Source organism: Entelurus aequoreus, linkage group LG01 (genome assembly GCF_033978785.1).
Source record: "Entelurus aequoreus isolate RoL-2023_Sb linkage group LG01, RoL_Eaeq_v1.1, whole genome shotgun sequence".
Taxonomy (NCBI): Eukaryota; Metazoa; Chordata; class Actinopteri; order Syngnathiformes; family Syngnathidae; genus Entelurus; species Entelurus aequoreus.
Genome location: NC_084731.1, coordinates 16,451,257 through 16,476,747, shown reverse-complemented (window position 1 = coordinate 16,476,747; position 25,491 = coordinate 16,451,257). Strand labels below are relative to the sequence as shown.

The 25,491-nt window shown below is 42.7% G+C and overlaps 1 protein-coding gene across 1 annotated transcript in view; it reads left to right on the top strand.

Annotated features, from left to right (window-relative positions):
• Positions 1–3,240: 3,240 nt before the first annotated feature.
• Positions 3,241–25,491, top strand: part of adamts9 (ADAM metallopeptidase with thrombospondin type 1 motif, 9) — a 121,434-nt gene continuing 99,183 nt past the window's right edge. The window contains exons 1-2 of the mRNA XM_062044652.1: positions 3,241–3,422; positions 3,511–3,875. Coding sequence (XP_061900636.1) covers positions 3,338–3,422; positions 3,511–3,875 — 450 coding nt within the window. The 5' untranslated portion in view covers positions 3,241–3,337. The remainder of the gene's footprint in view (positions 3,423–3,510; positions 3,876–25,491) is intronic.

The following is a 25,491-nucleotide window of genomic DNA, read 5'->3' as shown; positions in this document are numbered from 1 at the left end:
CCATCCATTTTCTACCGCTTGTCCCTTTTTGGGGTGGGTGCTGGAGCCTATCTCAGCTGCATTTAAAGATTACATCCATCCATCCATTTTCTACCGCTTGTCCCTTTTTGGGGTGGGTGCTGGAGCCTATCTCAGCTGCATTTAAAGATTACATCCATCCATCCATTTTCTACCGCCTGTCCCTTTTTGGGGTGGATGCTGGAGCCTATCTCAGCTGCATTTAAAGATTACATCCATCCATCCATTTTCTACCGCTTGTCCCTTTTTTGGGGTGGGTGCTGGAGCCTATCTCCGCTGCATTTAAAGATTACATCCATCCATCCATTTTCTACCACTTGTCCCTTTTTGGGGTGGGTGCTGGAGCCTATCTCAGCTGCATTTAAAGATTACATCCATCCATCCATTTTCTACCACTTGTCCCTTTTTGGGGTGGGTGCTGGAGCCTATGTCAGCTGCATTTAAAGGTTACATCCATCCATCCATTGTCTACCACTTGTCCCTTTTTGGGGTTGGTGCTGGAGCCTATCTCAGCTGCATTTAAAGATTACATCCATCCATCCATTTTCTACCACTTGTCCCTTTTTGGGGTCGGTGCTGGAGCCTATCTCAGCTGCATTTAAAGATTACATGCATCCATCCATTTTCTACCGCTTGTCCCTTTTTGGGGTGGGTGCTGGAGCCTATCTTGGCTGCATTTAAAGATTACATCCATCCATCCATTTTCTACCGCTTGTTCCTTTTTGGGGTTGGTGCTGGAGCCTATGTCAGCTGCATTTAAAGATTACATCCATCCATCCATTTTCTACCGCTTGTCCCTTTTTGGGGTCGGTGCTGGAGCCTATCTCAGCTGCACTTAAAGATTACATCCATCCATCCATTTTCTACCGCTTGTTCCTTTTTGGGGTTGGTGCTGGAGCCTATGTCAGCTGCATTTAAAGATTACATCCATCCATCCATTTTCTACCACTTGTCCCTTTTTGGGGTGGGTGCTGGAGCCTATCTCAGCTGCATTTAAAGATTACATCCATCCATCCATTTTCTACCGCTTGTTCCTTTTTGGGGTGGGTGCTGGAGCCTATCTCAGCTGCATTTAAAGATTACATCCATCCATCCATTTTCTACCGCTTGTCCCTTTTTGGGGTCGGTGCTGGAGCCTATGTCAGCTGCATTTAAAGATGACATCCATCCATCCATTTTCTACCGCTCGTCCCTTTTTGGGGTCGGTGCTGGAGCCTATCTCAGCTGCATTTAAAGATTACATCCATCCATCCATTTTCTACCGCTTGTCTCTTTTTGGGGTCGGTGCTGGAGCCTATCTCAGCTGCATTTAAAGATTATATCCATCCATCCATTTTCTACCGCTTGTCCCTTTTTGGGGTCGGTGCTGGAGCCTATGTCAGCTGCATTTAAAGATGACATCCATCCATCCATTTTCTACCGCTTGTCCCTTTTTGGGGTCGGTGCTGGAGCCTATCTCAGCTGCATTTAAAGATTACATCCATCCATCCATTTTCTACCGCTTGTCTCTTTTTGGGGTTGGTGCTGGAGCCTATCTCAGCTGCATTTAAAGATTATATCCATCCATCCATTTTCTACCGTTTGTCCCTTTTTGGGGTTGGTGCTGGAGCCTATGTCAGCTGCACTTAAAGATTACATCCATCCATTTGCTACCGCTTGTCCCTTTTTGGGGTGGGTGCTGGAGCCGATGTCAGCTGCATTCAAAGATTACATCCATCCATCCATTTTCTACCGCTTGTCTCTTTTTGGGGTCGGTGCTGGAGCCTATCTCAGCTGCATTTAAAGATTACATCCATCCATCCATTTTCTACCACTTGTCCCTTTTTGGGGTCGGTGCTGGAGCCTATGTCAGCTGCATTTAAAGATTACATCCATCCATCCATTTTCTACCACTTGTCCCTTTTTGGGGTGGGTGCTGGAGCCTATCTCAGCTGCACTTAAAGATTACATCCATCCATCTATCAATTTTCTACCGCTTGTCCCTTTTTGGGGTGGGTGCTGGAGCCTATCTCAGCTGCATTTAAAGATTACATCCATCCATCCATTTTCTACCGCTTGTTCCTTTTTGGGGTCGGTGCTGGAGCCTATGTCAGCTGCATTTAAAGATTACATCCATCTATCCATTTTCTACCGCTTGTCCCTTTTTGGGGTGGGTGCTGGAGCCTATCTCAGCTGCATTTAAAGATTACATCCATCCATCCAATTTCTACCGCTTGTCCCTTTTTGGGGTCGGTGCTGGAGTCTATGTCAGCTGCATTTAAAGATTACATCCATCCATCCATTTTCTACCGCTTGTCCCTTTTTGGAGTCGGTGCTGGAGCCTATGTCAGCTGCACTTAAAGATTATATCCATCCATCCATCCATTTTCTACCGCTTGTCCCTTTTTGGGGTGGGTGCTGGAGCCTATCTCAGCTGCATTTAAAGATTACATGCATCCATCCATTTTCTACCGCTTGTCCCTTTTTGGGGTCGGTGCTGGAGCCTATCTCAGCTGCACTTAAAGATTACATCCATCCATTTGCTACTGCTTGTCCCTTTTTGGGGTCGGTGCTGGAGCCTATGTCAGCTGCATTTAAAGATTACATCCATCCATCCATTTTCTACCGCTTGTCCCTTTTTGGGGTGGGTGCTGGAGCCTATGTCAGCTGCATTTAAAGATTACATCCATCCATCCATTTTCTACCGCTTGTTCCTTTTTGGGGTTGGTGCTGGAGCCTATCTCAGCTGCATTTAAAGATGACATCCATCCATCCATTTTCTACCGCTTGTCCCTTTTTGAAAATGAGTCCATAAAATCTAGTTTCATGAATGCCAGCCTGCTCACGGGGGACCCCTGCAGGCTGCGGGGGGTACGGAAAAACCACCCCCCCCCTCCCCCCCCCCGCTGGGCACCTGCAGCGGCATCCGCGCGCAGCGGAACCACCACCGACCGGGGAGGGGTGTCAGTTCTCGCGGGTGCACCTTCGCCCGGCTCGGCCCAGCCCAGCCCCGCCCCCCACCCACCCCCACTTGGGTGGGGGCGGGACAGGGGCTGGCGTGGAGGACTGTCGGCGTGCTCACACTCACTAGTGGGTCTCAGTAGTGGAGCAAGCCCACACCCCCTCCTCGCAGCATGCATGTTGACCTGGGATTGTGCGGAGCTCTCACGTCCCAGCAGCAGTGCACCTCGGCGGCCGCAGGACACCCACGCAGGAGTCGGCGGGGATAACTTGGATGTGGCAGTGGGGGAGCAACGCGCCTGGACTGTCGTTATTATATTATTTTATTATTATTATTATTATTATTATTCTATTTATTGCAGTAGTGCCGTGGACCATCATGCATGCGCTCTTTTGGGGCTTGGGGTTCCTGTTTTTCCCGGACTTGATGCACGCAGACGCGAGACTCTCCAAGTCCGGCACAGGTTAGTTAGAATGAATGACTTGTCATCTTTCCACGCACATGCTCTAATAACGCTGCGTGGATCTCCCACTCTCCCCCCCCCCCACCAGTAAAGGAGGAGATCGGCGCCTACGAGATCGTGACACCGGTGCGCGTGGACGACGCCGGGGACAAGTTGCCGAGCCGCGCGCACTTCCGGAGGAGGCGGCGCAGCGTGGCGGCGGCGGAGACCCCCGCGGAGCACGGCTGGGCCGCGCCGAACATCCACTACCGGATTTCCGCTTTCGGACAGAGTTACCACCTCAACCTCACGCTGGAGTCGGGATTTATCGGCCCGCGTTACACCGTGACGATGCTCGGAGTACCGGCGGCGGATAACCGCGAGGAGGACACGGAACTCGGGCACTGTTTTTACCGGGGGCGCGTGAACGCGCGGGACGAGCGCGCCGCCGTCATCAGCGTGTGCGCCGGATTGGTGAGTTTTTTTTACGCACGGACTTTTTTCCACACTTTAGAACTGCGTGCGCTTAAGAGTGTCAGGTCAGCGATTGGCTGCGTGACGTTGTGACGTCAGCGTGGTTGGCTGACGTGTTTACGCACGCCGGTAGTAGCGCCGGGGGAGGGGTGTGACGTCACCACTGCGAGGCTTGCAGAAAGCAACAGTGGGACTAGTGACACTTTTTTTTGGGGTCATTTATTATTCAAGGTGACAAATAAATTACAGCTCACTTCTCCAAGGACGAATTAGACAAATTAGTTTGTAATCTTTTGTCAGTTACACATTTCTGTAAAAAGTAGCCTTGTTGTGCACGTCCACTGTAGAGGACACAGGTTGTCAGGGTGATATCATTACGATTCCCTACATGATAATTGTCATCTCCTTCTGAAAACAGGTGTCCACTGTAGTGGACCATTTGTTTGTGGTCAGTGTTACAAATGTCCACTGCAGAGGACGTTTGTGGACATGCGTAACAAGGCCACTTCATCTGAAACACGTAACGCTGACAAAAGACAAAATGTGTCCACTGCAGTGGACATTTTGTTTGAGGTCTTTAGTCGGTTAAAAATTCCAGAAAAAGTAGCCCTGTTATGCACTTCCACAAATGTCCACTGCAGAGGACGCTGGTTCTCAATATGACATAATTAAAATCCCCCCCATGACAAGTGTCCACTGCAGTGGACAATTATTTGTGGTCAGTGTTACAAATGTCCACTGCAGAGGACGTTTGTGGACATGTGTAACAAGGCCACTTCATCTGAAACACGTGACGCTGACAAAAGACAAAATGTGTCCACTGCAGTGGACATTTTGTTTGAGGTCTTTAGTCTGTTAAAAATGTCAGAAAAAGTAGCCCTGTTATGCACTTCCACAAATGTCCACTGCAGAGGACGCTGGTTCTCAATATGACATCATTAAAATCCCCCCCATGACAAGTGTCCACTGCAGTGGACAATTATTTGTGGTCAGTGTTACAAATGTCCACTGTAGAGGACGTTTGTGGACATGCATAACAAACGTCCACTGCAGTGGACACTTTGTTTGAGGTCTTTTGTCAGGTACAAATTTCGGAAAAAGTAGCCCTGTTATGCACTTCCACAAATGTCCACTGCAGAGGACGCTGGTTCTCAATATGACATAATTAAAATCCCCCCAATGACAAGTGTCCACTACAGTGGACAATTATTTGTGGTCAGTGTTACAATTGTCCACTGCAGAGGACGTTTGTGGACATGCATAACAAACGTCCACTGCAGTGGACACTTTGTTTGAGGTCTTTTGTCAGGTACAAATTTCGGAAAAAGTAGCCCTGTTATGCACTTCCACAAATGTCCACTGCAGAGGACGCTGGTTCTCAATATGACATAATTAAAATCCCCCCATGACAAGTGTCCACTGCAGTGGACAATTATTTGTGGTCAGTGTTACAAATGTCCACTGCAGAGGACGTTTGTGGACATGCATAACAAACGTCCACTGCAGTGGACACTTTGTTTGAGGTCTTTTGTCAGGTACAAATTTCTGAAAAAGTAGCCCTGTTATGCACTTCCACAAATGTCCACTGCAGAGGACGCTGGTTCTCAGAATGACATCATTAAAATCCCCCCCATGACAAGTGTCCACTGCAGTGGACAATTATTTGTGGTCAGTTTTACAAATGTCCACTGCAGAAGACGTTTGTGGACATGCTACTTCATCTGAAACACGTAACTCTGACAAAAGACCACATTTGTCCACTGCAGTGGACATTTTGTTTGAGGTCTTTAGTCTGTTAAAAATATCGGAAAAAGTAGCCCTGTTATGCACTTCCACAAATGTCCACTGCAGAGGATGCTGGTTCTCAATATGACATAATTAAAATCCCCCCCGTGACAAGTGTCCACTGCAGTGGACAATTATTTGTGGTCAGTGTTACAAATGTCCACTGCAGAGGACGTTTGTGGACATGCATAACAAATGTCCACTGCAGTGGACACTTGTTTGAGGTCTTTTGTCAGTTACAAATTTCAGAAAAAGTAGCCCTGTTATGCACTTCCACAAATGTCCACTGCAGAGGACGCTGGTTCTCAGAATGACATCATTAAAATCCCCCCTCCATGACAAGTGTCCACTGCAGTGGACAATTATTTGTGGTCAGTGTTACAAATGTCCACTGCAGAGAACGTTTGTGGACATGCATAACAAATGTCCACTGCAGTGGACACTTGTTTGAGGTCTTTTGTCAGGTACAAATTTCGGAAAAAGTAGCCCTGTTATGCACTTCCATAAATGTCCACTGCAGAGGACGCTGGTTCTCAGAATGACATAATTAAAATCCCCCCCATGACAAGTGTCCACTGCAGTGGACGATTATTTGTGGTCAGTGTTACAAATGTCCACTGCAGAAGACGTTTGTGGACATGCTACTTAATCTGAAACACGTAACTCTGACAAAAGACCACATTTGTCCACTGCAGTGGACATTTTGTTTGAGGTCTTTAGTCTGTTAAAAATTTCGGAAAAAGTAGCCCTGTTATGCACTTCCACAAATGTCCACTGCAGAGGACGCTGGTTCTCAATATGACATAATTAAAATCCCCCCCATGACAAGTGTCCACTGCAGTGGACAATTATTTGTGGTCAGTGTTACAATTGTCCACTGCAGAGGACGTTTGTGGACATGCATAACAAATGTCCACTGCAGTGGACACTTGTTTGAGGTCTTTTGTCAGTTACAAATTTCGGAAAAAGTAGCCCTGTTATGCACTTCCACAAATGTCCACTGTAGAGGACGCTGGTTCTCAATATGACATAATTAAAATCCCCCCCATGACAAGTGTCCACTGCAGTGGACACTTGTTTGAGGTCTTTTGTCAGTTACAAATTTCGGAAAAAGTCGCCCTGTTATGCACTTCCACAAATGTCCACTGCAGAGGACGCTGGTTCTCAGAATGACATCATTAAAATCCCCCCTCCATGACAACTGTCCACTGCAGTGGACAATTATTTGTGGTCAGTGTTACAAATGTCCACTGCAGAGGACGTTTGTGGACATGCATAACAAATGTCCACTGCAGTGGACACTTGTTTGAGGTCTTTTGTCAGGTACAAATTTCGGAAAAAGTAGCCCTGTTATGCACTTCCATAAATGTCCACTGCAGAGGACGCTGGTTCTCAATATGACATATTTAAAATCCACCCCATGACAAGTGTCCACTGCAGTGGACAATTATTTGTGGTCAGTGTTACAAATGTCCACTGCAGAAGACGTTTGTGGACATGCTACTTCATCTGAAACACGTAACTCTGACAAAAGACCACATTTGTCCACTGCAGTGGACATTTTGTTTGAAGTCTTTAGTCTGTTAAAAATTTCGGAAAAAGTAGCCCTGTTATGCACTTCCACAAATGTCCACTGCAGAGGACGCTGGCTCTCAATATGACATAATTAAAATCCCCCCCGTGACAAGTGTCCACTGCAGTGGACAATTATTTGTGGTTAGTATTACAAATGTCCACTGCAGAGGACGTTTGTGGACATGCATAACAAACGTCCACTGCAGTGGACACTTTGTTTGAGGTCTTTTGTCAGGTACAAATTTCGGAAAAAGTAGCCCTGTTATGCACTTCCACAAATGTCCACTGCAGAGGACGCTGGTTCTCAATATGACATAATTAAAATCCCCCCCATGACAAGTGTCCACTGCAGTGGACAACTATTTGTGGTCAGTGTTACAAATGTCCACTGCAGAGGACGTTTGTGGACATGCATAATAAATGTCCACTGCAGTGGACACTTGTTTGAGGGCTTTTGTCAGGTACCAATTTCGGAAAAAGTAGCCCTGTTATGCACTTCCATAAATGTCCACTGCAGAGGACGCTGGTTCTCAGAATGACATAATTAAAATCCCCCCCATGACAAGTGTCCACTGCAGTGGACAATTATTTGTGGTCAGTGTTACAAATGTCCACTGCAGAGGACGTTTGTGGACATGCATAATAAATGTCCACTGCAGTGGACACTTGTTTGAGGTCTTTTGTCAGGTACAAATTTCGGAAAAAGTAGCCCTGTTATGCACTTCCACAAATGTCCACTGCAGAGGACGCTGGTTCTCAATATGACATAATTAAAATCCCCCCCATGACAAGTGTCCACTGCAGTGGACGATTATTTGTGGTCAGTGTTACAAATGTCCACTGCAGAAGACGTTTGTGGACATGCTACTTCATCTGAAACACGTAACTCTGACAAAAGACCACATTTGTCCACTGCAGTGGACATTTTGTTTGAGGTCTTTAGTCTGTTAAAAATTTCGGAAAAAGTAGCCCTATTATGCACTTCCACAAATGTCCACTGCAGAGGACGCTGGTTCTCAATATTACATAATTAAAATCCCCCCCGTGACAAGTGTCCACTGCAGTGGACAATTATTTGTGGTCAGTATTACAAATGTCCACTGCAGAGGACGTTTGTGGACATGCATAACAAATGTCCACTGCAGTGGACACTTGTTTGAGGTCTTTTGTCAGTTACAAATTTCGGAAAAAGTAGCCCTGTTATGCACGTCCACAAATGTCCACTGTAGAGGACACAGGTTGTCAGGGTGATATAATTACGATTCCCTACATGACAATTGTCATGTCCTTCTGAAAACAGGTGTCCACTGTAGTGGACGATTTGTTTGTAGTCTTTTGTCAGTAGTCGCCCTGTTATGCACTTCCACATTTGTCCACTGCAGAGGACGCTGGTTCTCAGGATGACATCATTAAAATCCCCCCCGTCAAGTCAAGTCAAGTCAACTTTATTTATATAGCACGTTTTCAACAACTTTTAAAATTGAACCAAAGTGCTTTACAGGTTAAAAAAGCATAGAGCAAAAAACAAAACAAAACAAAACAAACAAAGAACATAAACAATGAATGTGCTGAACAAGATAGTGCAAATGCAATACGGTAAAAGGGGTCGAATAAAAAGTAAAAATTTGCAGAATAAAAATAATAATAATAAAAGTGCGACAAATTGAAAAAAAAATAAAAATAACTCTTGACTTTTGACAGTTACAAATTTCGGGAAAAGTAGCCCTGTTATGCACGTCCACTGTAGAGGACACTGGTTGTCAGGGTGATGTACTATAATTACGATTCCCTCCATGATAATTGTCATGTCCTTCTGAAAACAGGTGTCCACTGAAGTGGACCATTTGTTTGTAGTCTTTTGTCAGTTACACATTTCTGAAAAAATAGCCCTGTTATGCACTTCCACAAATGTCCACTGCAGAGGACGTTTGTGGACATGCGTAACAAGGCCACTTCATCTGAAATACGTAACTCTTTTGTCAGTTAAAAATGTCAGAAAAAGTAGCTCTGTTATGCACGTCCACCGTAGAGGACACTGGTTGTCAGGATGATATAATTGCGATTCCCTACATGACAATTGTCCTTCTGAAAACAGGTGTCCACTGTAGTGGACGGTTTGTTGTAGTCAGTTACACATTTCGGAAAAAGTAGCCCTGTTATGCATGTCCACAAATGTCCACTGCAGAGGACGCTGGTTCTCAGAATGACATCATTAAAATCGCCCCCATGACAGGTGTCCACTGCAGTGGACGAATATTTGTGGTCTGTTTTTTGTCAGTGTTACAAATGTCCACTGCAGAGGACGATTAATTGTGGTCTGTTTTTTGTCAGTGTTACAAATGTCCACTGCAGTGGACGATTATTTGTGGTCTGTTTTTTGTCAGTGTTACAAATGTCCACTGCAGTGGACGATTATTTGTGGTCTGTTTTTTGTCAGTGTTACAAATGTCCACTGCAGTGGACGATTATTTGTGGTCTGTTTTTTGTCAGTGTTACAAATGTCCACTGCAGAGGACGATTATTTGTGGTCTGTTTTTTGTCAGTGTTACAAATGTCCACTGCAGAGGACGATTATTTGTGGTCTGTTTTTTGTCAGTGTTACGAATGTCCACTGCAGAGGACGATTATTTGTGGTCTGTTTTTTGTCAGTGTTACGAATGTCCACTGCAGTGGACGAATATTTGTGGTCTGTTTTTTGTCAGTGTTACGAATGTCCACTGCAGAGGACGATTATTTGTGGTCTGTTTTTTGTCAGTGTTACGAATGTCCACTGCAGAGGACGATTATTTGTGGTCTGTTTTTTGTCAGTGTTACGAATGTCCACTGCAGAGGACGATTATTTGTGGTCTGTTTTTTGTCAGTGTTACAAATGTCCACTGCAGTGAACGATTATTTGTGGTCTGTTTTTTGTCAGTGTTACAAATGTCCACTGCAGAGGACGATTATTTGTGGTCTGTTTTTTGTCAGTGTTACAAATGTCCACTGCAGAGGACGATTATTTGTGGTCTGTTTTTTGTCAGTGTTACGAATGTCCACTGCAGAGGACGATTATTTGTGGTCTGTTTTTTGTCAGTGTTACGAATGTCCACTGCAGAGGACGATTATTTGTGGTCTGTTTTTTGTCAGTGTTACGAATGTCCACTGCAGAGGACGATTATTTCTGGTCTGTTTTTTGTCAGTGTTACGAATGTCCACTGCAGAGGACGATTATTTGTGGTCTGTTTTTTGTCAGTGTTACAAATGTCCACTGCAGAGGACGATTATTTGTGGTCTGTTTTTTTTCAGTGTTACGAATGTCCACTGCAGAGGACGATTATTTGTGGTCTGTTTTTTGTCAGTGTTACGAATGTCCACGGCAAAGGACGATTATTTGTGGTCTGTTTCTTGTCAGTGTTACGAATGTCCACTGCAGAGGACGATTATTTGTGGTCTGTTTTTTGTCAGTGTTACGAATGTCCACTGCAGAGGACGATTATTTGTGGTCTGTTTTTTGTCAGTGTTACGAATGTCCACTGCAGAGGACGATTATTTGTGGTCTGTTTTTTGTCAGTGTTACGAATGTCCACTGCAGTGGACGATTACTTGTGGTCTGTTTTTTGTCAGTGTTACGAATGTCCACTGCAGTGGACGATTACTTGAGGTCTGTTTTTTGTCAGTGTTACGAATGTCCACTGCAGCGGACGATTACTTGCGGTCTGTTTTTTGTCAGTGTTACAAATGTCCACTTCAGTGGACGATTATTTGCGGTCTGTTTTTTGTCAGTGTTACAAATGTCCACTGCAGTGGACGATTATTTGCGGTCTGTTTTTTGTCAGTGTTACAAATGTCCACGGCAAAGGACGATTATTTGTGGTCTGTTTCTTTTGTCAGTGTTACAAATGTCCACTGCAGAGGACGTTTGTGGACATGCGTAACAAGGCTACTTCATATGAAATACGTAACTCTGACAAAAGACCACAGGTGTCCACTGCAGTGGACGATTTGTTCGTAGTCAGTGTTACAAATGTCCACTGCAGAGGACGTTTGTGGACATGCATATCAAGGCTACTTCATATGAAATACGTAACTCTGACAAAAGACCTCAAACAAATGTCCACTGTAGTGGACGATTTGTTTGTAGTCTTTTGTCAGTTACGAATTTCGGAAAAAGTAGCTTTGTGATGCACGTCCACTGTAGAGGACAATGGTTGTCAGGGTGATATAATTACGATTCCCTCCATGACAACAGTCATGTCCTTCTGAGAACAGGTGTCCACTGTAGTGGACGATTTGTTTGTAGTCTTTTGTAAATAGTAGCCCTGTTATGCACTTCCACAAATGTCCACTGCAGAGGACGCTGGTTCCCAGAATGACATTATTAAAATCCCCCCCGTGACAAGCGTCCACTGCAGTGGACGATTATTTGTGGTCTGTTTTTTGTCAGTGTTACAAATGTCCACTGCAGTGGACGATTATTTGTGGTCTGTTTTTTGACAGTGTTGCAAATGTCCACTGCAGTGGACGATTATTTGTGGTCTGTTTTTTGTCAGTGTTACAAATGTCCACTGCAATGGACGATTATTTGTGGTCTGTTTTTTTGTCAGTGTTACAAATTGTCCACTGCAGTGGACGATTATTTGTGGTCTGTTTTTTGTCAGTATTACAAATGTCCACTGCAGAGGACGTTTGTGGACATGCATAACAAGGCTACTTCAAATACGTAACTCTAACAAAAGACCTCAAACAAATGTCCACTGTAGTGGACGATTTGTCAGTTACAAATTTCGGAAAAAGTAGCCCTGTTATGCACTTCCACAAATGTCCACTGCAGAGGACGCTGGTTCTCAGAATGACATCATTAAAATCCCCCCCCCCCCCATGACAAGTGTCCACTGCAGTGGACGATTATTTGTGGTCAGTGTTACAAATTTCCACTGCAGAGGACGTTTGTGGACATGCATAACAAATGTCCACTGCAGTGGACACTTGTTTGAGGTCTTTTGTCAGTTACAAATTTCGGAAAAAGTAGCCCTGTTATGCACGTCCACTGTAGAGGACACTGTTTGTCAGGGTGATATAATTACGATTCCCTCCATGACAATAGTCATGTCCTTCTGAAAACAGGTGTCCACTGTAGTGGACGATTTGTTTGAGGTCTTTAGTCATTTACAAATTTCGGAAAAAGTAGCCCTGTTATGTATGTTCACAAATGTCCACTGCAGAGGACGCTTGTTTTCAAGATAGCATAATTGAGATTCTCTCCATTAAGTACCATGTCCTCTACAGTGGACGTTTGTGCGTAACAAGGCTACTTCATCTGGAAGATGTAACTCTGACAAAAGACCACATTTGTCCACTGCAGCGGACATTTTTTTGAGGTCTTTTTTAAGTTACAAATTTCGGAAAAAGTAGCCTTGTTGTGCATGTCCGCAAATGTCCACTGCAGAGGACGTTTGTTTGTGGTCCGTATTTTTTTTATCAGAGTTAAAATGTCCACTGCAGAGGACGCTGGTTTTCAAGATAACATAATTGAGATTCTCTCCATCAAATTAAGTACCATGTCCTCTACAGTGGACATTTGTACGTAACAAGGCTACTTCATCTGAAACGCGTAACTCTGACCAAAGACCACATTTGTCCACTGCAGTGGACATTTGTTTGAGGTCTTTAGTCGGTTACAAATTTCGGAAAAAGTAGCCTTGTTATGCATGTCCACAAATGTCCACTGCAGAGGACGCTGGTTCTCAGGGTGATATAATTAGGATTCCCTCCATGATACTTTGCAGAGGACATTTGTGGACATGCGTAACAAGGCTACTTCATCTGAAATACGTAACTCTGACTTTTGACAGTAACAAATTTCGGAAAAAGTAGCCTTGTTATGCATGTCCACTGTAGAGAACACTGGTTGTCAGGGTGATATAATTAGGATTCCCTCCATGATAATTGGCGTGTCCTTCTGAAAACAGGTGTCCACTGTAGTGGACAATTTGTTTGTAGTCTTTTGTCAGTTACAAATTTTCGGAAAAAGTAGCCATGTTATGCACTTCCACAAATGTCCACTGCAGAGGACGCACGCTGGTTCTCAAAATGACATAATTAAAATTCCCCCATGACAAGTGTCCACTGCAGTGGACTATTACTTGTGGTCAGTGTTACAAATGTTCACTGCAGAGGACGTTTGTGGACATGCGTAACAAGGCTACTTTTTCCCGAAATTTGTAACTGTCAAAAGACCTCAAAATGTCCACTGCAGTGGGCATTTGTTTGAGGTCTTTTGTCAGAGTTACGTATTTCAGATGAAGTAGCCTTGTTATGCATGTCCACAAACGTCCACTGCAGAGGACGCTGGTTCTCAGAATGACATAATTAAAATCCCCCCCCCCCCCCCCCCCCCCCCCCCCCATGACAAGTGTCCACTGCAGTGGACGATTATTTGTGGTCAGTGTTACAACTGTCCACTGCAGAGGACGTTTGTGGACACGCGTAACAAGGCTACTTCATCTGAAACGCGTAACGCTGACAAAAGACCACAGGTGTCCACTGCAGTGGACATTTGTTTGAGGTCTTTTGTCAGTTACACATTTCGGAAAAAGTAGCCTTGTTATGCACGTCCACTGTAAAGGACACTGGTTGCCAGGGTGATATAATTACGATTCCCTCCATGATAATTGTCATGTCCTTCTGAAAACAGGTGTCCACTGTAGTGGACGATTTGTTTGTAGTCTTTTGTCAGTTACAAATTTCAAAAAAAGTAGCCCTGTTATGCACTTCCACAAATGTGCACTGCAGACGACGCTGGTTCTCAGAATGACATCATTAAAATCCCCCCAATGACAGGTGCCCACTGCAGTGGACGATAATTTGTGGTCAGTGTTACAAATGTCCACTGCAGAGGACGTTTGTGGACAGGCTACTTAATCTGAAACATGTAACTCTAACAAAAGACCACATTTGCCCACTGCAGTGGACATTTGTTTGAGGTATTTTGTAAGTTACAAATCTCGGAAAAAGTAGCCTTGTTATGCACGTCCACAAATGTCCACTGCAGAGGACGCTGGTTTTCAAGATCACATGATTGAGATTCTCTCCATTAAATTAAGTACCATGTCCACTACAGTGGACGTTTGTGCGTAACAAGGCTACTTCATCTGAAACGCGTAACTCTGACAAAAGACCACATTTGTCCACTGCAGTTTGTTTGTGGTTTGGTTTTCTTGTTATACAAATGTCCGCTGCAGAGGACACTGGTTTTCAGAATGACATAATTAAAAATCCCCCCATGACAAGTGTCCACTGCAGTGGACTTTTGTTTATGGTCTGTTTTTTCCCCCCAGAGTTACTAATGTCCACTGCAGAGGACGCTGGTTTTCACGATAACATAATTGAGATTTTCTCCATTAAGTACCATGTCCTCTACAGTGGACGTTTGTTCGTAACTCTGACAAAAGACTACATTTGTCCACTGCTGTGGACATTTGTTTGAGGTTTTAGTCAGTCACAAATTTCGGAAAAAGTAGCCATGTTGTGCACGTCCACAAATGTCCACTGCAGAGGACGCTGGTTTTCAAGATAACATGAGTGAGATGCTCTCCATTAGGTACCATGTCCTCTACAGTGGACGTTTGTGCGTAACAAAGCTACTTCATCTGAAACGCGTAACTCTGACAAAAGACCACATGTGTCCACTGCAGTGGACATTTGTTTGAGGTCTTTAGTCGGTTACAAATTTCGGAAAAATTAGCCTTGTTATGCATGTTCACAAATATCCACTGCAGAGGACGCTGGTTTTCAAGATGACATAATTAATATTCCCTCCATGACACGTGCCATGTACTTCTGAAAACAAGTTTCTTTGTGGTCTATTGTCAGTAACAGTTTTTGGAAAAAATAGCACAGTTATGCATGTCCACAAATGTCCACTGCAGAGGATGCTGGTTCCCATGGTGATATAATAAAGATTCTCTCCATGACAATGAAAACAAGTGTCCACTGCAGTGGACTTTTGTTTGTGGTCTATTTATTGTCCGTTACAAATGTCCACTGCAGAGGACGCTGGTTTTCGGGATCATATAATTAAGATTCCCTCCACGACAAGTATCATGTCCTCTACAGAGGACGTTTGTGGACATGCGTAACAAGGCTACTTCATCTGAAATACATAACTGTGACAAAAGACCACATGTGTCCACTGCAGTGGACATTTGTTTGTGGTCTTTTGTCAGTTACACATGTTGGAAAAAGTAGCCCTGGTATGCATGTCCACTACAAAGGACGCTGGTTCTCAGAGTGATATAATGACAAGTGCCATATTGGGAAAAACAAGTGTCCACTACAGTGGACGTTTGTTTGTGGTCTATTTTTTTTGTCAGACAAATGTCCATTGCAGAGGACGGTGGTTCTCAGAGTGATATAATGACAAGTGCCATATTGGGAAAAACAAGTGTCCACTACAGTGGACGTTTGTTTGTGGTCTATTTTTTTTTGTCAGACAAATGTCCATTGCAGAGGACGCTGGTTCTCAGGGTGATATAATAAAGATTCTCTCCATGACAATGAAAACAAGTGTCCACTGCAGTGGACCTTTGTTTGTGGTCTGTTTATGTCAGAGTTACAAATGTCCACTGCAGAGGACGCTGGTTTTTAGGATAACATAATTGAGATTGATATGAAATACGTAACTCTGACAAAAGACCACGTGTCCACTGCAGTGGACATTTGTTTGAGGTATTTTGTGAGTTTCAAATTTCGCAAAAAGTAACCTCGTTGTGCTTGTCCACGAATGTCCACTACAGAGGACTCTGGTTCTCAGGATGATATAAGATTCCCTCCATGGCAAGTGTCATGTCCACTACAGTGGACATGTATAACAGGGCTACTTCATATGAAATGTGTAACTGTGACAAAAGACCACATGTGTCCACTGCAGTGGACATTTGTTTGTGGTCTTTTGTCAGTTACACATTTTGGAAAAAGTAGCCCTGGTATGCATGTCCACTACAAAGGACGCTGGTTCTCAGAGTGATATAATGACAAGTGCCATATTGGGAAAAACAAGTGTCCACTACAGTGGACGTTTGTTTGTGGTCTATTTTTTTTTGTCAGACAAATGTCCATTTCAGAGGACGCTGGTTCTCAGGGTGATATAATAAAGATTCTCCATGACAATGAAAACAAGTGTCCACTGCAGTGGACTTTTGTTTGTGGTCTATTTATTGTCAGTTACAAGTGTCCACTGCAGAGGACGCTGGTTTTCAGGATAATGAGATTCTCTCCATTAAGTACCATGTCCTCTACATAGGACGTTTGTGGACAAGACTACGTCATATGAAATACGTAACTCTGACAAAAGACCACGTGTCCACTGCAGTGGACATTTGTTTGAGGTATTTTCTGAGTTTTAAATTTCGGAAAAAGTAACCTCGTTGTCCTTGTCCACAAATGTCCACTACAGAGGACGCTGGTTCTCAGGATGATATATCCATGGCAAGTGTCATGTCCACTACAGTGGACATGTATAACAGGGCTACTTCATATGAAATGTGTAACTTTGACAAAAGACCACATGTGTCCACTGCAGTGGACATTTGTTTGTGGTCTTTTGTCAGTTACACATTTTGGAAAAAGTAGCCCTGGTATGCATGTCCACTACAAAGGACGCTGGTTCTCAGAGTGATATAATGACAAGTGCCATATTGGAAAAACAAGTGTCCACTGCAGTGGACACGTTTGTTCGTGGTCTATTTTTTTTGTCAGACAAATGTCCACTACAGAGTACTCTGGTTCTCAGGATGATATAAGATTCCCTCCATGGCAAGTGTCATGTCCACTACAGTGGACATGTATAACAGGGCTACTTCATATGAAATGTGTAACTGTGACAAAAGACCACATGTGTCCACTGCAGTGGACATTTGTTTGTGGTCTTTTGTCACTTACACATTTTGGAAAAAGTAGCCCTGGTATGCATGTCCACTACAAAGGACGCTGGTTCTCAGAGTGATATAATGACAAGTGCCATATTGGGAAAAACAAGTGTCCACTACAGTGGACGTTTGTTTGTGGTCTATTTTTTTGTCAGACAAATGTCCATTGCAGAGGACGCTGGTTCTCAGGGTGATATAATAAAGATTCTCTCCATGAAAATGAAAACAAGTGTCCACTGCAGTGGACTTTTGTTTGTGGTCTATTTATTGTCAGTTACAAGTGTCCACTGCAGAGGACGCTGGTTTTCAGGATAATGAGATTCTCTCCATTAAGTACCATGTCCTCTACATAGGACGTTTGTGGACAAGGCTACATCATATGAAATACGTAACTCTGACAAAAGACCATGTGTCCACTGCAGTGGACATTTGTTTGAGGTATTTTCTGAGTTTTAAATTTCGGAAAAAGTAACCTCGTTGTGCTTGTCCACAAATGTCCACTACAGAGGACGCTGGTTCTCAGGATGATATATCCATGGCAAGTGTCATGTCCACTACAGTGGACATGTATAACAGGGCTACTTCATATGAAATGTGTAACTTTGACAAAAGACCACATGTGTCCACTGCAGTGGACATTTGTTTGTGGTCTTTTGTCAGTTACACATTTTGGAAAAAGTAGCCCTGGTATGCATGTCCACTACAAAGGACGCTGGTTCTCAGAGTGATATAATGACAAGTGCCATATTGGAAAAACAAGTGTCCACTGCAGTGAACACGTTTGTTCGTGGTCTATTTTTTTTGTCAGACAAATGTCCACTACAGAGGACTCTGGTTCTCAGGATGATATAAGATTCCCTCCATGGCAAGTGTCATGTCCACTACAGTGGACATATATAACAGGGCTACTTCATATGAAATGTGTAACTGTGACAAAAGACTACATGTGTCCACTGCAGTGGACATTTGTTTGTGGTCTTTTGTCAGTTACACATTTTGGAAAAAGTAGCCCTGGTATGCATGTCCACTACAAAGGACGCTGGTTCTCAGAGTGATATAATGACAAGTGCCATATTGGAAAAACAAGTGTCCACTGCAGTGGACACGTTTGTTCGTGGTCTATTTTTTTTGTCAGACAAATGTCCACTACAGAGGACTCTGGTTCTCAGGATGATATAAGATTCCCTCCATGGCAAGTGTCATATCCACTACAGTGGACATGTATAACAGGGCTACTTCATATGAAATGTGTAACTGTGACAAAAGACCACATGTGTCCACTGCAGTGGACATTTGTTTGTGGTCTTTTGTCAGTTACACATTTTGGAAAAAGTAGCCCTGGTATGCATGTCCACTACAAAGGACGCTGGTTCTCAGAGTGATATAATGACAAGTGCCATATTGGGAAAAACAAGTGTCCACTACAGTGGACGTTTGTTTGTGGTCTATTTTTTTGTCAGACAAATGTCCATTGCAGAGGACGCTGGTTCTCAGGGTGATATAATAAAGATTCTCTCCATGAAAATGAAAACAAGTGTCCACTGCAGTGGACTTTTGTTTGTGGTCTATTTATTGTCAGTTACAAGTGTCCACTGCAGAGGACGCTGGTTTTCAGGATAATGAGATTCTCTCCATTAAGTACCATGTCCTCTACATAGGATGTTTGTGGACAAGGCTACATCATATGAAATACGTAACTCTGACAAAAGACCACGTGTCCACTGCAGTGGACATTTGTTTGAGGTATTTTCTGAGTTTCAAATTTCGGAAAAAGTAACCTCGTTGTGCTTGTCCACAAATGTCCACTACAGAGGACGCTGGTTCTCAGGATGATATATCCATGGCAAGTGTCATGTCCACTACAGTGGACATGTATAACAGGGCTACTTCATATGAAATGTGTAACTTTGACAAAAGACCACATGTGTCCACTGCAGTGGACATTTGTTTGTGGTCTTTTGTCAGTTACACATTTTGGAAAAAGTAGCCCTGGTATGCATGTCCACTACAAAGGACGCTGGTTCTCAGAGTGATATAATGACAAGTGTCATATTGGAAAAACAAGTGTCCACTGCATTGGACACGTTTGTTCGTGGTCTATTTTTTTTGTCAGACAAATGTCCACTACAGATGACTCTGGTTCTCAGGATGATATAAGATTCCCTCCATGGCAAGTGTCATGTCCACTACAGTGGACATGTATAACAGGGCTACTTCATATGAAATGTGTAACTGTGACAAAAGACCACATGTGTCCACTGCAGTGGACATTTGTTTGTGGTCTTTTGTCAGTTACACATTTTGGAAAAAGTAGCCCTGGTATGCATGTCCACTACAAAGGACGCTGGTTCTCAGAGTGATATAATGACAAGTGCCATATTGGGAAAAACAAGTGTCCACTACAGTTTGTTTGTGGTCTATTTTTTTGTCAGACAAATGTCCATTGCAGAGGACGCTGGTTCTCAGGGTGATATAATAAAGATTCTCTCCATGACAATGAAAACAAGTGTCCACTGCAGTGGACTTTTGTTTGTGGTCTATTTATTGTCAGTTACAAGTGTCCACTGCAGAGGACGCTGGTTTTCAGGATAATGAGATTCTCTCCATTAAGTACCATGTCCTCTACATAGGACGTTTGTGGACAAGACTACGTCATATGAAATACGTAACTCTGACAAAAGACCATGTGTGTCCACTGCAGTGGACATTTGTTTGAGGTCTTTTGTGAGTTTCAAATTTCGCAAAAAGTAACTTTGTTGTGCTTGTCCACAAATGTCCACTACAGAGGACACTGGTTCTCAATATGATATAAGATTCCCTCCATGGCAAGTGTCATGTCCACTAAGGTGGACGTGTATAACAGGGCTACTTCATATGAAAAGTGTAACTTTGACACAATGCTACATGTGTCCTCTGCAGTGGACATTTGTTTGTGGTTCATTTTTTGTGTCAGAGTCACAAATGTCCAGTGCAGAGGACGCTGGTTCTCAGGATGATTAGGTCATGATTCCTCCACATGTCCTCCACAGTGGACGTTTGTGGACAGGCATAACATCGCTACTTTTGTGCAAAATTCGTAACTCTGACAAAAGACCACATGTGTCCTCTGCAGTGGACATTTGTTTGTGGTGTATTTTTTGCTGTCCAAGTTAAAACTGTCCACTGCAGAGGACACCTGTTCTAAAGACGAAATAACAAAGATTCCCTCTCTCAATGATAAGTGTCATGTCCTCTGCAGTGGACGTTTAAAGATATGCATCACATGGCTACTTTAGCCGAAATTCGTAACTCTGACAAAACCCCACGTGTGTCCTCTGCAGTGGACAATTTTTTGTGGCCTATTTCGTTTGTGAGGTTACACATCTTGGGAAAAAATAGCCTTTTTATGAAAAAAAAAAAATATATATATATATACATAACTATTTGATATAATAAAGATTCCCTCCATGACAAATGCCACGTCCTCCTGGGCACAAGTGTCCTCTGCAGTGGACGTTTGTGGCCATGCATAAAAAGGCCCCTTTATCCATGGTCGGGGTTTTTTTTTGTGTGTCAAAGTTCCACATGTCCACTGCAGAGGATGCTGAAATAAATAAAACTTGTCATGAAGATAATCTTTATTATGTCTTCTTAAAACCAGCTTCCTTTGCAGTGGACAATCATTTGTGGCCTATTTTATTGGTCAGATTACACATTTCGGGGGAAAATAGTCCCATTATGCATGTTCACAAATGTCCACTGCAGAGGACACTGTTTCTCATGTCCTCCTGATAACAGGTGTCCACTGTAGTGGACGTTTGTGGACATGCATAACAGGGCTACTTTTTTCTGGAATTTGCAAATCTGACTAAATACCACATGTTTCCTCTGCAGTGGACATTTTTATGTCTGTTTTCTTTTAGGTCACTTACAAACGTCCATTGCAGTGGACGCTGGTTTAGTAGGATAGAATATCTTGCTGTGAACTAGCGTCCCTTGCAGTGGACAATCATTTGTGGCCTATTTTATTGGTCCGATTACACATTTCGTGGGAAAATAGTCACATTATGCATGTTCACAAATGTCCACTGAGGAGGACGCTGGTTCTCATGTCCTCCTGATAATAAGCGTCCACTGTAGTGGACGGTTGTGGACGTGCATAACAGGTCTACTTTTTTGGGGGGAATTTGCAAATCTGACTAAATACAACATGTTTCCTCTGCAATGGACGTTTTTTTATCGTTTGTTTTTGTTTTTTTGTCACTTACAAATGTCCATTGCAGTGGACGCTGGTTTCGTAAGATATGATTTCCTCCTGTGAACCAGTGTCCTTTGCAGTGGACAATCGTTTGTGGCCTATTTCATTGCTCAGATTGCACATTTCGGGGGAAAATAGTCCTGTTATGCATGTTCACAAATGTCCACTGTAGGGGACACTGGTTTTCAGGGTGACACCAATCCCTCCTGATTACAAGTGTCCACTGCAGTGGACATGCATAACAGGTCTACTTTTTTCTGAAATTCGTAAATCTGACTTAATACCACATGTTTCTTCTGCGGTGGACATTTGTTTTTTTCAGTTTTGTTTTTTTGTGTCCGTTGCAGTGGACGCTGATTTAGTAGGATATGATATCCTCCTGTGAACCACCGTCCTTTGCAGTGGACAATCGTTTGTGGCCTATTTTATTGCTCAGATTACACATTTTGTGGGAAAATAGTCCTGTTATGCATGTTCACAAATGTCCACTGCAGAGAACGCTGGTTCTCAGGGTTCCCATGTCCTCCTAATAATAGTGTCCACTGTAGTGGACGTTTGTGGACATGCATAACAGGGCTACTTTTTTCTGAAATCTGGCTAAATACCACATGTTTCCTCTGCAGTGGAAATTTGGGTTTTTTTCTGTTTAGTTTTTTTGGGTCACTTACAAACATCCATTGCAGTGGACGTTGCTTTAGTAGGACATGATATCCTCCTGAACTAGCGACCTTTTTTCCATTTGTTTTTGTTTTTTTGTCACTTACAAATGTCCATTGCAGTGGACAATCGTTTGTGGCCTATTTCATTGCTCAGATTACACATTTCGGGGGGAAATAGTCCTGTAATGCATGTTCACAAATGTCCACTGCAGAGGACGCTGGTTCTCAGGGTTTCCATGTCCTCCTGATAACAAGTCTCCACTGTAGTGGACGTTTGTGGTCATGCATAACAGGGCTACTTTTTTCTGGAATTTGAAAATCTGACTAAATACGCACGTTTCCTCTGCAGTGGACATTTTTATGTCTGTTTTCTTTTAGGTCACTTACAATTGTCCATTGCAGTGGACGCTGGTTTAGCAGGATATGATATCCTCCTGTGAACTGGCGTCCCTTGCAGTGGACAATCATTTTTGGCCTATTTTATTGGTCAGATTACACATTTTGTGGGAAAATAGTAACATTATGCATGTTCACAAATGTCCACTGAGGAGGACGCTGGTTCTCATGTCCTCCTGATAACAAGTGTCCACTGTAGTGGACGGTTGTGGACGTGCATAACAGGTCTACTTTTTTGGGGGGAATTTGCAAATCTGACTAAATACAACATGTTTCCTCTGCAGTGGACGTTTTTTTCCGTTTGTTTTTGTTTTTTTGTCACTTACAAATGTCCATTGCAGTGGACAATCGTTTGTGACCTATTTCATTGCTCAGATTACACATTTTGTGGGAAAATAGTCCTTTTATGCATGTTCACAAATGTCCACTGAGGAGGACGCTGGTTCTCATGTCCTCCTGATAATAAGTGTCCACTGTAGTGGACGGTTGTAGACGTGCATAACAGGCCTACTTTTTTGGGGGAATTTGCAAAAATGACTAAATACAACATGTTTCCTCTGCAGTGGACATTTTTTTCCGTTTGTTTTTGTTTTTTTGTCACTTACAAATGTCCATTGCAGTGGACAATCGTTTGTGGCCTATTTCATTGCTCAGATTACACATTTCGGGGGAAAATAGTCCTTTTATGCATGTTCACAAATGTCCACTGAGGAGGACGCTGTTTTTTAGGCTGACACTATGTCCTCCTGATAACAAGTGTTCACTGTTCACAGCGCCAGTTTTTTGGGAAATTTGCAAATCTGACTAAATACAACATGTTTCCTCTAGAGTGGACATTTTTTTTTTCCGTTTGTTTTTGTCACTTACAAATGTCCATTGCAGTGGACGCTGGTTTAGCAGGATATGATATCCTCCTGTGAACTAACGTCCCTTGCAGTGGACAATCATTTGTGGCCTATTTGATTGCTCAGATTAAGCATTTTGGGGGAAAATAGTCCTGTAATGCATGTTCACAAATGTCCACTGTAGAGGACACTGGTTTGCGGGCTGACACTATGTCCTCCTGATAACAATTGTCCACTGTGGTGGACGTTTGTGGACATGCAAAACAGCGCCACTTTTTTGGGAAATTCGTAAATCTGACTAAATACCACATGTTTCCTCTGCAGTGGACATTTGTTTGTGTGTTTTTGGTCACTTACAAACGTCCATTGCAAAGGATGCTGGTTTAGTAGGACATGGCACTTCCCAGCAGGCACAAGATATTAAAACAACGTTGAGAACTTGTTGATTTAGGTCCTGACGCTGAGCAACTCCAACATAACGTTGAAACAACATGCTTTTGATGTTTTGTTGACATTGATTTGACTATTGAATTCTGGTCATTTTTCGAACCAATATTTTGCAACACAAACACAACGTTGAAACAACATGCTTTTTGACGACGTTTAATCAATGTTGGGTTCTGACGTTGATTTGACCATTGAAATTTGGTCATTTTTCAACAAATATTTTGCAACACCAATACATTGTTGAAACATGCTTTTTGACTACGTTGATTTGACCATTGAAATTTGGTCATTTTCCAACCAATATTCCACTACACAAACACAACGTTGAAACAACATGCTTTTTGACGATGTTTAATCAATGTTGGGTTCTGACGTTGATTTGACCATTGAAATTTGGTAATTTTTCAACAAATATTTTGCAACACAAATACAACGTTGAAACATGCTTTTTGACGACGTTTAATCAATGTTGGGCTCTGACGTTGATTTGACCATTGAAATTTGGTCATTTTTCAACAAATATTTTGCAACACAAACACAACGTTGAAACAACATGCTTTTTGACAACATTTAATCAATGTTGGGTTCTGACGTTGATTTGACCATTGAAATTTGGTCATTCCCAACCAATGTTCTACTACACAAACATAACGTTGAAACAACATGCTTTTTGACAACGTTTAATCAATGTCAGGTTCTGACTTTGATTTGACCATTGAAATTTGGTCATTTTCCAATCAATATTCTGCAAGGTTGAAACAACATGCTTTTTGACAACGTTTAATCAATGTTGGGTTCTGACGTGGATTTGAACGTTGAAATTTGGTAATTTTTCAACTAATATTCCACTACACAAATACTTTGAAACAACATGCTTTTTGACAACGTTTAATCAGTGTTGGGTTCTGATGTTGTTTTTACCATTGAAATTTGGTCATTTTCCAACCAATATTCTACAACTCAAACATAACGTTGAAACAACATGCTTTTTGACAACATTTAATCAATGTCGGGTTCTGACGTTGATTTGACCGTTGAAATTTGGTCATTTTCCAACCAATATTCCACTACACAAATACGTGGAAACAACATGCTTGTTGACGACGTTTAATCAATGTTGGGTTCTGACGTTGGTTTGACCATTGAAATTGGGTCATTTTCCCAACCAATATTCTACAACACAAACATAACGTTGAAACAACATGCTTTTTGACAACGTTTAATCAATGTTGGGTTCTGACTTTGATTTGACCATTGAAATTTGGTCATTTCCCAACCGATATCCCACAACACAAACACAACGTTGAAACAACATGCTTTTTGACAACGTTTAATCAATGTTAGGTTCTGATGTTGTTTTTACCATTGAAATTTGGTAATTTTCCAACCAATATTCTACAACACAAACATAACGTTGAAACAACATGCCTTTTGACAACGTTTAATCAATGTTGGGTTCTGACTTTGATTTGACCGTTGAAATTTGGTCATTTTCCAACCAATATTCCACTACACACATATGTGGAAACAACATGCTTTTTGACAACGTTTAATCAATTTTGGGTTCTGACGTTGGTTTGACCATTGAAATTTGGTCATTTTCCAACCAATATTCTACAACACAAATATAACGTTGAAACAACATGCTTTTTGACGACGTTTAATCAATGTTGGGTTCTGACTTTGATTTGACCATTGAAATTTGGTCATTTCCCAACCGATATCCCACAACACAAACACAACGTTGAAACAACATGCTTTTTGACA